This window comes from Vigna radiata, unplaced genomic scaffold, assembly GCF_000741045.1.
Source record: "Vigna radiata var. radiata cultivar VC1973A unplaced genomic scaffold, Vradiata_ver6 scaffold_171, whole genome shotgun sequence".
Taxonomy (NCBI): Eukaryota; Viridiplantae; Streptophyta; class Magnoliopsida; order Fabales; family Fabaceae; genus Vigna; species Vigna radiata.
In genome coordinates, this window is record NW_014542551.1 from 124,956 (window position 1) to 137,859 (window position 12,904).

The 12,904-nt window shown below is 31.9% G+C and overlaps 2 protein-coding genes across 2 annotated transcripts; one reads left to right on the plus strand and one right to left on the minus strand.

The window, feature by feature from the left end:
- Positions 1-742: 742 nt before the first annotated feature.
- LOC106780268 (TLC domain-containing protein At5g14285) lies at positions 743-1,817 on the plus strand. The gene has a single exon (XM_014668540.2). It carries the CDS (start codon positions 955-957, stop codon positions 1,705-1,707), a length of 753 nt encoding a protein of 250 aa, XP_014524026.1. The 5' UTR covers positions 743-954; the 3' UTR covers positions 1,708-1,817.
- Positions 1,818-4,183: 2,366 nt separating this feature from the next.
- On the minus strand, positions 4,184-12,149 carry LOC106780245 (lysine histidine transporter 1). The gene is made up of 8 exons (XM_014668509.2): positions 11,903-12,149; positions 11,655-11,812; positions 11,169-11,555; positions 9,845-10,247; positions 5,124-5,229; positions 4,934-5,025; positions 4,619-4,687; positions 4,184-4,536 (listed from the first exon to the last, which is right to left on the minus strand). The coding sequence occupies exons 1-8, from the start codon at positions 11,951-11,953 to the stop codon at positions 4,438-4,440; spliced, it is 1,365 nt and encodes a 454-aa protein (XP_014523995.1). The 5' UTR covers positions 11,954-12,149; the 3' UTR covers positions 4,184-4,437.
- Between the last annotated feature and the right edge of the window lie 755 nt (positions 12,150-12,904).

The window sequence follows — 12,904 nt, forward strand, 5'->3', positions numbered from 1 at the left end:
TTTAATTACATGGTTAGTTTTGTTGACTTTATTTTTTATTAACTAAATATAAAGATCATTATTTTGATTATTATCCATAATATTTTAATTTTTTTAATTCTCATACCTTTAATATTGAATATTGAGTCTTTCCTGTTTAAATTCATGAGAAGTAAAAAAAAAGTTATACGTAAAATAATTAAAATAAAAGTTGTATAATTTAGAGAGTAAAATTACAAAAAATTATGTATATATAAATTATATTATTTCTAAAATTTAATTTGAAGTTTTGGAGTGAGACTAAAATTTAATTAAAGTTTTGGAGTGGGGCTAAATCCACTTTAACCCTGACCCTAACCCACTTGAGAGAGGGTTTTGGAGGTTGAGACTTTTTTTCTGGCCTCCTACTTAAAGGGCTTCTTAAAATAGAGCTTTTTTAATAGTGAGTTAGAGCTAGCTCTAGAATCACAGATTAAATTGACACCTCTAATCATGAGTATGTACTAGATTAATAAATAGATTAATAAATTGAGGAATGCAGGACATATTCCGATAGTCATACACTTCATCGAATTGGATCGTACATTCTGCTTCTTACACCTCCCAAAAATATTACAGAGAGAGTAAAATGGAAAAAGAAAAAAGTTTAAAAGTGCAAGAGGAAAAACCCATGGGGTGCAAGAAGAAACCCCTAAAATATGATAATTTGTAAACTCTATTTAACAGCCCAAGAAGCCACAAAGAGTCCAGTTTGTTCATCAAACTCGTTTCGTTTCTCACATTGATTGATTGCTTGCTTTGCTTATTCATTCCCCAGTTCATCATATCTCCATTATTCCCTTCTCGATTCCTCTAACTTCATCATAGAAAACCATAAACACACCACAGCATCAGAATAAAAACCCAGAATATTCTGTTTTTCCATTCCAACAAAAATACAAAACACAAAGTAGGTTAAAAAAAAACTAAAAAATAATGGGAACGTCGTTAGCGTCGTTGCAAAGCTGGGTTCTTTTGCCATTCTTCCTCATGTTCCTCGCCATCTACCTCCTCGGCTACTTTATCGTTTTCCGCAAACAGTCCACCAAGATCCGACAAGAATTCTCCAGCTGCCTCATTTCGATCTTCCACGGCACCCCTGCCGCGCTCCTTGGCAGTGCCGCCCTTCTCGCCGATGACCAGCGGGGCTTCGCAGCGCCTAACACCGCCTTCCAGAAGCTGGTCCTCGATTTCAGCGCCGCCTACTTCCTAACGGATCTGCTCCACTATGTGGCCTTCTACCCTAGCGACGTGCTCTTCATCGCGCACCACGTGGCTACACTCTTCGTTGTCCTCACGTGCCGGCACGCCGTATCGCACGGGGCCTTCTCGGTCCTCGTGCTCCTCGTACTCGCCGAGGTCACCAGCGCGTGCCAGAACGCGTGGACCCTGGCCGGCGCCCGCCGTCGTGAGGATCCCTTTGCTGCGAGGTTCTACGACGCGCTCTCACCGCCGTTTTTTGCGGTTTACTCCGTTGTGAGAGGCTTCATTGGGCCCTACTTCATGTACCGGATGGTGACGTTCTACGCGAATGGGGGCGCGTATGGGCTTGTTCCCGCTTGGGCCTGGGTCTCGTGGGTTTTGGTGGTGGTGATGGCCATTGGGGTTAGTATCATGTGGATTTCTAATCTTTGGATTCAGTTTTTTAGGGAAAGAAGGGGCAAATTGTTAGAACAGAAAATTAGATAGGTATTCTTATTTTGTTTGCATCTACAAATATGAGCATTAGGATTGTTCTCTCTTTTATTTTAATATTATTTATTATGATTCTTATATTATAATACTTATCATTTTCAGAACTTTGATTGTCGTTTGGTGTCATTTATTATACCTCTATGCATCACAATTAATGGTTGTTGGAAAATTAATAACCTCTGATTATCACGGAATTAATATAAGATATTTTGAATAATTGTGGGCGTAATTAATATGCATTTGCGGGAACTAAAATAGATCTTGAAAATTACAGATTGGCCTTATTAAACCCATGGAAAATGAATGTTTTGGGAAAATGATTGATATTAAGTCAATTATCTTTTATATTCATGTAGGTGTTATACGTCATTTTCTATGAATTTTTCATTGTTATTTTAATTTTCTCTTTCTATACTTTTAATTGAAAAGAATTTGAACCAATAAATTTATTCATACAATAATAAATGTCAAATTTAATAATAGTTCTACTTTTAAATATATCAACATCACCAAAATCAATATATGAAATCTGTTTTGCTTACTTATACTATTTTTTTTCTTAATTATCATGTTCAATGATTTGTCATTAACAAATCTTATACCAAAGATAAAATCAATTATCTAAAAGAATATAATTTGATATGAAATACTAAAAATATAATTCATCATGTTTTCTCTATTAAAATAAGACTTTATTAAGTTTTGATTTTAGTTCCTAATAAAAAATTTTGTAGTACATTACATTTTTAAAATTTTAAAATTTTTGATTTAATATTTTGTCATAAGACATCATGATAACAAAAATCTCTCCAGAATTTGATGAATTTAATGAAATTTAATTTTAAAGCTAAATATAAAAAATATAGATTAGAGAATTAGATAATTACAAACTATAAAATTACAAATTATAAATTTATAATATTATGAAATTTTAAAATTACAAAATAAGAAAACTATAAAATAATAAAGTTAGAAAATATGAAATTATAAAGTTAGAAAATAGTAAATATATAAAATAATAAAATTATAAAACATAAAATTATAAAGTTATGATAGATTTTCTGGCATCATAGTTTTGTCCATCATAGAAGTTTATACATTCTATGACGTAGAAAAAATACGTTATAATAAATACACTCCACTATTACTTAATATATTCAGTTTACTATAACCTACTTTCAGCTGTCCGTCATAATATATCCAACATAATATAGTATTGTAATTTGTCTGAAAATCAAGAAATTCAATCGAACAAACAATATATCGAATTCATTTCATACATAAAAAGTTCAATATTATTTAAAACATTATCTGTACATAAAATTATATATTCAATCCAAATATTACAATAATCTACATATACCGTACTAAATTATAGTAAATTTCTATAAGTTACTAACATTTAAAATAAAATAAGCTCAGTTGGTTCCAATATCTTCTATGTTTGGACCTTTCATTGAAGATGAATCATTAAAAATCTTCAAATAAAATAGTGGAGTTAAGACAATATTATAATGATTAATTAGATATGAATGCATTGAATGTGTCAAACAAATGATATTAAGTCTATTCTAAACTTTAAAACTAGCTAAACTGATGTAGAGATGTGAAAACAAAAATTGTTTGTTAAAATTTCTAAGAGAAAATAATATGCATGCTAGGTGTTCGACAAAATGCACATCAGAACTGAAAATATGATTTTTGCATATATGAATGCTAGACACATCTAGATACTTTAAACTACTCATGATATGCATGCAGAACTAATAAAACACTCAAAATATTAAAAATAACTCATGATATCGCCTACAACATCCAACAAAACTAATAACCAACCCTCGTAAAGTTCAACGTACCACAACAATTATATATCAACTTCAAAGGAAGGTTAAAAAGGATGTGTAGAAATGTTAATACTCGGTGTAGCTTGGAGAGGTTTATACTTGTATACCTAGAGAGATTGAAACTCTTCTCTTGAAGAGGGTAATACTTGTTACTGATCAAATTTCTTGATTAACTGAACTTCTTAAGGAGTTTGCTTAAGAAACTAGACGCATTTTCAAGTAAAGGTGAACTATTATAAATTTGTTGTGTGCATTCTTTTTATCCTATATTTATCTATAAATACTTAATTTATTTTTTATTGTATACTTGTCCATATAGTTTTTCAATTTTTTTTTCAGGCTATGTTCATTATCTCCTTCTAGAGTCCATTTTATCATAATTATAAAGTACATTTGTTTAAGTTTTTTTTTTCTCATTTATAAAATCCAATCACATTTCTTTATATGTTTGTTTTGACGTAGTTGAATTGTATTCTAAACCTTTTTAAAAATAACGTATGATCGGTATTGTATCTTTGCAACATAGTCATCTACCATTTCTAAATGTCAAAGCTTGGAAACTCACCATGTATTCCCTGGTTCTGAAGACAAATAATCAAATCCAAAAGTAAAGAGATAAGTAGGTATCGAATAATGTTTGATGACTTTTGGTGAACATACGAGGTATACATTTACAACAATTAATACAACATCACTTTTTTTTTTCTCTTATCATCATCATATTGACATGCAATGTATATGATATAGAGGAAAAAATATCTTATTATGCAAACTATTGCTTAAATTGTTTCACAAGAGCATTTTTCATTATAAAATGGAATTTCACAAAGATTGGTGGATGAATGAGTTCAAGTAAAACTTTCTAGCCCTACTTGTTTCCTCACTGGTAAAACCCATAAGTCTTGGCATTGAGTATGATACTCCTTAATCCGCCGATTGGTGCTAGAATCATCAGTAGGAAGCCAAGTATAATGCAAATCTGAAATTAGGGAAGTCCAATAGGTAAGCAAATTTTCAATCCAACATGTAGGAAACACCATATATAGAGTAGTTGAACATACCCAGTTGGTGATCCAGGATAAGCTGAACTTCCTAGGTTTGTAAATAGCAAGCCACATAATACAAGGGAGCTATTATGTAGAAAAAATCAGTCAATGATATAAATGATTAAATCATAACAATACTCTTCTAACACAATTTGCTTCGTATATAAAAAAACCATTTAAGATATGTCTACTAATGTTGGTTGGTATACATTGTATTTTACAGTCCAGTTTTTTATAATTTTCATACAAAGCAGGTTTTTTCACAAATTTTGCTCCTTCTACGTATATAATGGTGATATGATATATAAGATAGGGTTTTGAGGGACTTACAAAGTATGTTGTTGGAGCAAATGCGAATCCTCCAAAAAATCCGAGAAGGGAACCGAAGAAAGGGAAAGTGATGGCCACAAACAATGTAAATGCTGAATCAAAGAGGTTGCAATAATGTGAGAGAAATTTCAAAAGTCATTTAACAAGTGAAGAATAAGAAAAAATTTATAAGAGACATTGATGTTCTCACCAACATAAACATTGCGCTCCACAAATCGTAGCCACCAACTTGGCTTGAAACGCAATTGTTTGACCATCAATGTTTCAATCATGTCAAAAACCGGCATTGCATATAGCTACATGCAGATATAGGCACCATTATTAAAGTGTAATGTAAATTATAAGAATGTGAAATTCTTATGGGTCTATAAATATCCATATACTCTACCATTTGATGGAAGATATATTTATCACAACTAAGACAACTATAACACTTTTTCCAACTACTATTTCCACACTCCACTATCTTCACATTTTCTCTACATTCCATTATCTCTACATTTTCTATATTCCATCAACTATTCATTTCATGACCTCAAAATACTAACCCTGGTACCAAAGTTACATTCGGTCATCTACTGACCATAGATAAAAATTTTCAACTACTTCTAAAATAATTTTTAATGCATGGCTACTATCAATCAAACATCGTCAATTCTAGTACCTATTTTCACTGGAGAAAACTATGAATTTTGGAGTGTCAAAATGAAGACATCCTTCCGCTCTCAAGATTTATGGGACATTATAGAAGAGGGATTCACCATTCCAGAAGACACCTCCATTCTTACTGTAGCTCAGAAGAAGGAGTTGAAGGAAAACAAGCAAAATAATTCAGGGCTTTATTTGCTCTTCAACAAGAAATTGATGACACAACTTTTTCAGGAATAATAGGTGCCACAAGTGCAAAGCAAGCTTGGAACATAATACAAGAGGAGTTTCAAGTAAGTGGTGAGGTACACAACGTTAAACTTCATTCTCTAAGACGATGGTTTGAATTAATAAGAATGAAAGAATCCGAGACCATTAAAGATTACTATTCTAGAATAAAAAAAAATATTAAGTCAGATGATAGCCTTTGGGAAAAATATTCTTGACAAAAAAATCATTAAGAAAAATTTAATTTTTATTCCCCAAAAATATGATGCAATCACAGTCGCGATTGAACAAACAAAATATTTGGCTATATTGTTAGTAACACAATTAATGGTCTCTCTTGAAGCTTATGAATAAAGATTGAAAAAGCATTAAGAAGACTCGGTCGAAAATACCTTTCAATCAAAACTAAAATTACAGTCTCAAAATAAAGAATATGAAGGAAATAAAAGTTGCGGAGAAATTTCTAGAAGCTTCTCTATGACCTGTCAAGGAAAATATGCTCCATGTAGCATTTGTAAAAAGACAAGTCACTTGGAAAGACAATGTCAATACTGTAAGAAATTTGGTGACGTAGAGAAGTATTGTCGTAATAAAAATAAGGATCAAGCTCACTTTGCGAAAGAACATAATCAGGAGAGACTCTTATTCTATGCCAATCAAGAATCTTTTAGTGGAGAAGGAAGTTGGTACTTGGATAGTGGATGCAACAATCACATGACGAAAGATCAAAGCATCTTCAAAGATATTGATAAATCTATCAATGTCAAAGTTCAACTAGGAAATGGCCACATTGTGGAGTCTCAAGGAAAAGGAACTGTCATGAGAGAAACAAAAAAATGTACGAAATTCATCAAGGATGATTTACTAGTTTCCAATCTTAAACAAAACCTTTTAAGTATTGGCCAAATAATGGAGAATGAATATTCTCTTCATTTTGAGAAAAATACATGCAAAATTTATGACAATAAAATGATAGAAATTAGCCTAGTAAAAATGGAGAAGAGTAATAAAAGCTTTCCTATAAGCTTCTGGAAGTAATATTGCCATAAAGGTAAAAGTTGATGACTCATGGCTTTGACATAAGAGATTTGGCCACTTCAACACACATTCCTTAAAGCTTCTATATTAGAAAAACATGATGAGATATCTTCCATGCTTGTAGGAGAATAATGAATCATGCAAAGGATGTCTCCTCGACAAACAACATTTATTACCATTCTCGACAGACAAAGCATGAAGAGAAAAAAACTTATTGGAGTTTATTCACACTGATGTTTATGGACTGATGAGAACACCTCCGCATCACAACAACATGTATTTCATCCTCTTCATTCATGACTTCTCTAGAATGACATGGGTTTATTTCTTAAAAGTAAAGTCAGAAGTCTTTGAAGTATTCAAGAAATTCAAGACCCTTGTTGAGAAGAAAAGTGGAAAACAAATAAAAGTACTTAAAAGTAGTCATGGCAAGGAGTACACATATCAAGAGTTTGACAAATTCTGCAAAGATGAAGGGACAGAGCGAAAGCTTAGAATCGCATGTACTCCACAACAAAATGGCATGTCAAAGAGAAAGAATCGCATAGTTATGAAGATGGCAAGATCAATGCTAAAAGAGAAAAGTATGCCCTAAAATTTTTTAGGTTGAAGCAGTCTACATTACATTTTACATCCTAAAGAGATGTCCAATTAAGGTAGTTCAAGACAAGACTCCTATTGAAGCATGGAATGGAAGAAAGCCATCGACTAAATACCTACGAGTATTTGGGTCTATTTGCTACATACGTGTTCCTGATCAAAGGAGGCATAAGCTTGAAGACAAGACTATACGAGGAATATTCTTGGGATGTAACACACAGTCAAAAGGCTATCGAGTCTATGACCTACAAACAAAAAAGCTCATCATAAGTCGAGATGTTGAAGTTCATGAAAATGCTTCTTAGAATTGGGAATACGAAAAAGTTGTTAAAAGCAACATGTTAGTTCTAGTGTAATAATCTCAAGAAGAAACTCAATAAGAGGAAAAAAATTCAGGTACTTGCAATATGGCCATGATTAAGCCTAATTGTTATGAAGAAGTATCAAAGCAAGACGTATGGGTCAAAACTATGAAAGAAAAGATTAAAATGATTGAGAAGAATAACACTTGGGAGCTTATAAATTGCTCTCATGGAAAAGACATCATTGGAGTGAAATGGATATATAAATCAAAGATCAATCTTGGTGGAACTATACAAAAGCACAAGCCAAGACTGGTCGCCAAAGTCTACTCACAACAACCATGAATCGAATATGATTAGACATTAGCTCTAGTTGCTTGCTTAGATTCAATTAGAGTTTTAATAACTCTTGTAACACAAAAAGGATGGAACATCTATCAATTGGATGTCAAATCAACCTTTCTAAATGGAGTGCTCGAAGAAGACATTTATGTTGAACAACCACAAAGCTTTATCAACAAAGGCAATGAAGTCATAGTACTAAGACTGAAAAAAGCCTTATATGGCCTAAAGCAAAATCCTTGTGCATGTTATAGCAAGGATGATCAATACTTCACCAATCAAGGATTTAGGAGGAGCAAGAGCGAGCCAACACTATTTATTAAAACACAAGGTCAATATCATCTCATTATCTCCTTATATGTTGTTAATCTTATCTATACAGGAAACAATATAACGATGATGAAGGAATTTAAAGAAGACATAATGAAGACATTTGAGATGACCGACCTTGGCTTGATGAATTATTTCCTCAGTATAGAGTTGAAACAAAAAAAATAGTTATATTTATCTCTCAAAAGAAATATATTGATGATCTACTAAAGAAGTTCAAGATGAATGATTGCAAACCTGTTGCTACTCCATTGGTGGTAAATGAGAAGCTACAAAAAGATGATGGAGCACAAGAGGTAGATGCATCACACTACAAGAGTTTGAATGGAAGTCTCTTATATCTCACAACCACATGACTAAACATTATGTATGCTACACGTTTTTGTCAAGATGCATGAAAAAACCAAGTTAGATTCATTATGGAGTAAGAAAAAGAATTTTAAGATATCTAATAGGCACAAAGGAGTTTGATATATGGTACGTCCATGACTAACTCAAGGATGATTGGATACACAAACAGTGATTGGGCAAGATCAATGCATGACATGAAGAGTACGTCAAGATATGGTTCTCACTAGGATCAGGTATTTTATCTATGGCGTTAAAGAAACAAGAAATTGTGGCACAATCAACAACATAGCAGAGTATGTAGCATTTGCTGAAACCACGAGTCAAGCAATATGACTACGAAGAATATTGAAGAAATGGGTGAACCACAAGATGGACCGACTATTATGTATTGTGATAACAAATCGATAATAGTATAACAAAAAATCCACTCAATCATAAAAAAACAAACGCATAACCATTAAATATCACTTCATTTGAGATGAAGAGACAATTAAACAAATTCGACTCGAGTACTGCCTAACAGAAGATCAAATTGCAAATATTTGTACAAAGGCGTTACCACAACCAATATTTGAACTTCTATGTGCTATGCTTGGAGTTATCGAATTTGCATTAAGGAGGAGGATTAAAGTGTAATACAAATTCTGAAAAAATGTAAAAGCTCCTAAGATAGAGGAATTAAAATGTAATACAAGATTTAGAATATTGTAGAAAAACCTAAGATAGAAAAGAGAAAATCAAGAACATTCTATGTAGGTAAAAATCCAGAACATTCCACGTAAATTGTGACTAGCATGTTCTAGAATAATATATGGATTTATAAATATTCATATACTCTACCGTTTGATAGAAGATAACATGTATCACAACTAAGACAACTACAACATTTCTTTCAACTACTACTTCTACATTTCTTTATCTCTACATTTTCTCTACATTTCATTATCTCTACATTTTCTTTATCTCATCAACTATTCATTTCACAACCTCAAAATACTAACATGAAGCAAAAAAGAATATGTTTTTCTTTTTTTATTTAAGTTACGAGGGAGTAAACTGTGTTGTGACATACCTGGTAGCTTCCTATGACATGGATGACGACAAACATGTTAGCAGTTACTATGAGCCAAGTGGGTTTGTTGAGGGAGATGAGGATGTTGTCTTCAACAGAGTTGCCAAAGACCCAATAGCCGATGAGAGCAACAGGAAAGTAGCACAAGGCGACGACTGAGTAGGCCACCAAAACTCCCCACCACATGGGACCCTTTGAAGGCTTCTCTGGTGTTGAAGGGATAGTTGCTTGAATCTCCAACACCACATTGTGTCCAGCATAGGCAAAAGCCACATCACCCAAGGCATTCAAAAAGTTGAAAAATGTTCCTGCTGAAGTGCTCGCCTTGTACCCATATTCCACCTCTTTGTGAGGATTTCCAACATGCTTCTCCACCGAAGCCACCCATGCAATCGTTGAGTAGCTGCACCACTCATAATTTCAATAATAAAACACATTTATCAATACTTACAAAAATAACAAATTTATAAAATTTATAATGTAATAAGAAAATAGATAAAAAGAAAAAGGTACATTAATTCGGTAACCAATTACATAAAACCTAAATATAATAAAAATAGGGGCTAATTACAAAATAAGAACAATTTATTATCTAAGAAACTCATTACACAAAAAGAAAAACATATAACCCATCATATTTATTCTTACTATTTTTTTAAAAATTTGTGGGTTTATAATAAATTTTGGACAGAGTGGATTCAATTGGAACAATTTCAAGTCTGAATTTATCAAGTTAATCGAATCAGGTTATATTATTCCTAACAAAATTTAGTAGAAAAAATTGAGTTTATACAAAAATTGAACATTTTCTATCGATCATAAAATAGTTAAAAAATTCTATTTTAACGAGAATAAATAAACGAAAGAAAAATATATTTGGATACTTTTATATTTATTTCAGACATTACTTTTTATTTTATTATAAAATTCATATTAAATAAGTGTAAATGTGTTATTCTACCATTATTATAAATAAAATGAACATATAAATGTTATGTTGTAAGATTTAAATAAGAAATTACATGTTTTTAATAAATGAAATTACAGATAATTAAAACTTAAATTGAGGATTTCATTTATGGAAACAAAAATCACAGTTCAATATTAAATATTTACTTTATGTTCTAATAAAGCTGATAAAAATACTTATCATGTCATAAAAAGGAAAGTATAATACGTGGTGAATACGTAAACAACAAGGCTTTTGGAAGTATTGTTGGAAAATAAATGAAAAAGACAGAAATTAATATGAGAGGGTTGGTTGAGTTGACTTATTGACTTGAGGTGTTGACTAACTGGCATGAGAAAGAAAATGCATGTTTACCTGAGAGACATGATTGCGGCAGCCAAAGATATGCCGGAGATGGCATTGAAGTTGGGAAGGTGAGAGAGAACAAAATGAACAGAGCCAAAGATGATGATGAAGTAAGTGGTCTTCATGTTATTGCAGTTATTTTTGCAGACAAGGTCATGAATTTTCTGCAGTGATTTTCCTCCAGTGACCATGTACACAATGTCCACACTAATCTCACATATCAGTTGCTGAGGCACCACAATCCACAGTCCCAGCTTTTCCCCAAACGCATGCTGCCCCAGTTCATGGTACCTGTCAAACCTTTTCCCAGGTACCATCTCATGCATCTCAACCATTTGCCACAGTGTGTACAGAGTGATAATCCATGACAGCACAAGAATAACCACACCAGGACCCCTGTCACACCATAGAGCATAAGATTTTCACTTTTTCCAACCCTTTTGAATCATTCTTAACTGATAACTTGTAAAATCATAAAACACAAGAAACAAATACCATCCAAGATTTGCCATGGCAGAAGGAAGGCTGAGAACTCCAGCTCCTACCATGGCAGTGACGTTGTGAAAAGCTGAGTACCACCATTTTGCGTTCCTTGAAGAAGTTATGGGAAGCCAATCATCGATTGCTTTCTGCTCCGCAGTTCTCTTATCAATCTATTTAACAACACAGAAGAAAAATTAAAGAATTAAAACTTCGAAGTTACGGTCATAACACAGTTAATAAAATGTTTTGGTGAGTTTTACCTGAGGTTCTGAGGAATCAAACTTTTGAGTAGTTGGAGTCTCGGTTCCCATGGTGGTGGTGTTAGGAAGAGGTAATTAGAGAAGGTTGAGAAGTTTAGTTGAATGGCATAGCATAATAGCGAGTGCTTGTGAAAGAGACTCTCAGATAAGTCCGTCCTGGTGTTGACAGAAGGAGAACAACACAGGCCGGCAATTTGTTTCACTCAATAATTACAAACGCGTTTTGTAGAATCCACAGACCTCACTTCGATGGTCCATCATTGATAATTCTTCACACAAGAAGAAGCAGTAGTTATGTTTATATGGACAATTAATAACACATTATCTACACATAAAACAAATATAGAATATTGGTTTAATAGCATAGATACTCAATATTTTTGGTGAATTTTTTAAAATAGATATCTCACTTTTTTTTTTATCTTAATTGAATTTTTATTTTTGAAAAATTGAAAAAATTGGGATTTTGTCCGTAATTTTATACTAACATTGTTAAAAAGGTGTCACATGTCAACTCGTGATTTTTTTGAATTTTTTAAATGTTTTTTAAATTTTTGTTTAAAAAATAAAATATTTATCACGTGTCAAGATGATATAATGCAATGTGACATGTCACTATCAGGTCAATGTTATTGCATTAGTCTCAATTTGATTCTTTTATTTTTATTTTATTTCAATTTGATCTTTCTATTTTTATTTTGGCTCAATATAGTCGTAAATTAGTAAAAATTAAACAATTTTGTCTATTTCTAAATTCAAACAAAATTTAATTTGTATATAAATCTTTACAAAAATTTGTATACAAATTGATCTTTTTTATTTGAAAAATAAAAAAATTCAAATTAACTAACATATGACACATTTTTATTTATGTAATAACAAAAATAATTTAATTGCAATAAAATTTTCAAAACAAAAACTAAATTGAGACAAATAAAAATAAAAAACTCATTTAAAATTTTTCAACAAAATTAAACAACAAATGAAATAATTTAAAATAAT

Coding starts and splice junctions, on each gene's coding strand:
- LOC106780245 (XM_014668509.2), bottom strand. CDS start 11,953: ATGGGAACCGAGACTCCAACTACTCAAAAGTTTGATTCCTCAGAACCT. Junction 10,248..11,168: donor GCCGCAATCATGTCTCTCAG/GTAAACATGCAT, acceptor TGAGTGGTGCAG/CTACTCAACGATTGCATGGG. Junction 5,230..9,844: donor ATGTCATAGGAAGCTACCAG/GTATGTCACAAC, acceptor ATCTGCATGTAG/CTATATGCAATGCCGGTTTT.
- LOC106780268 (XM_014668540.2), top strand. CDS start 955: ATGGGAACGTCGTTAGCGTCGTTGCAAAGCTGGGTTCTTTTGCCATTC.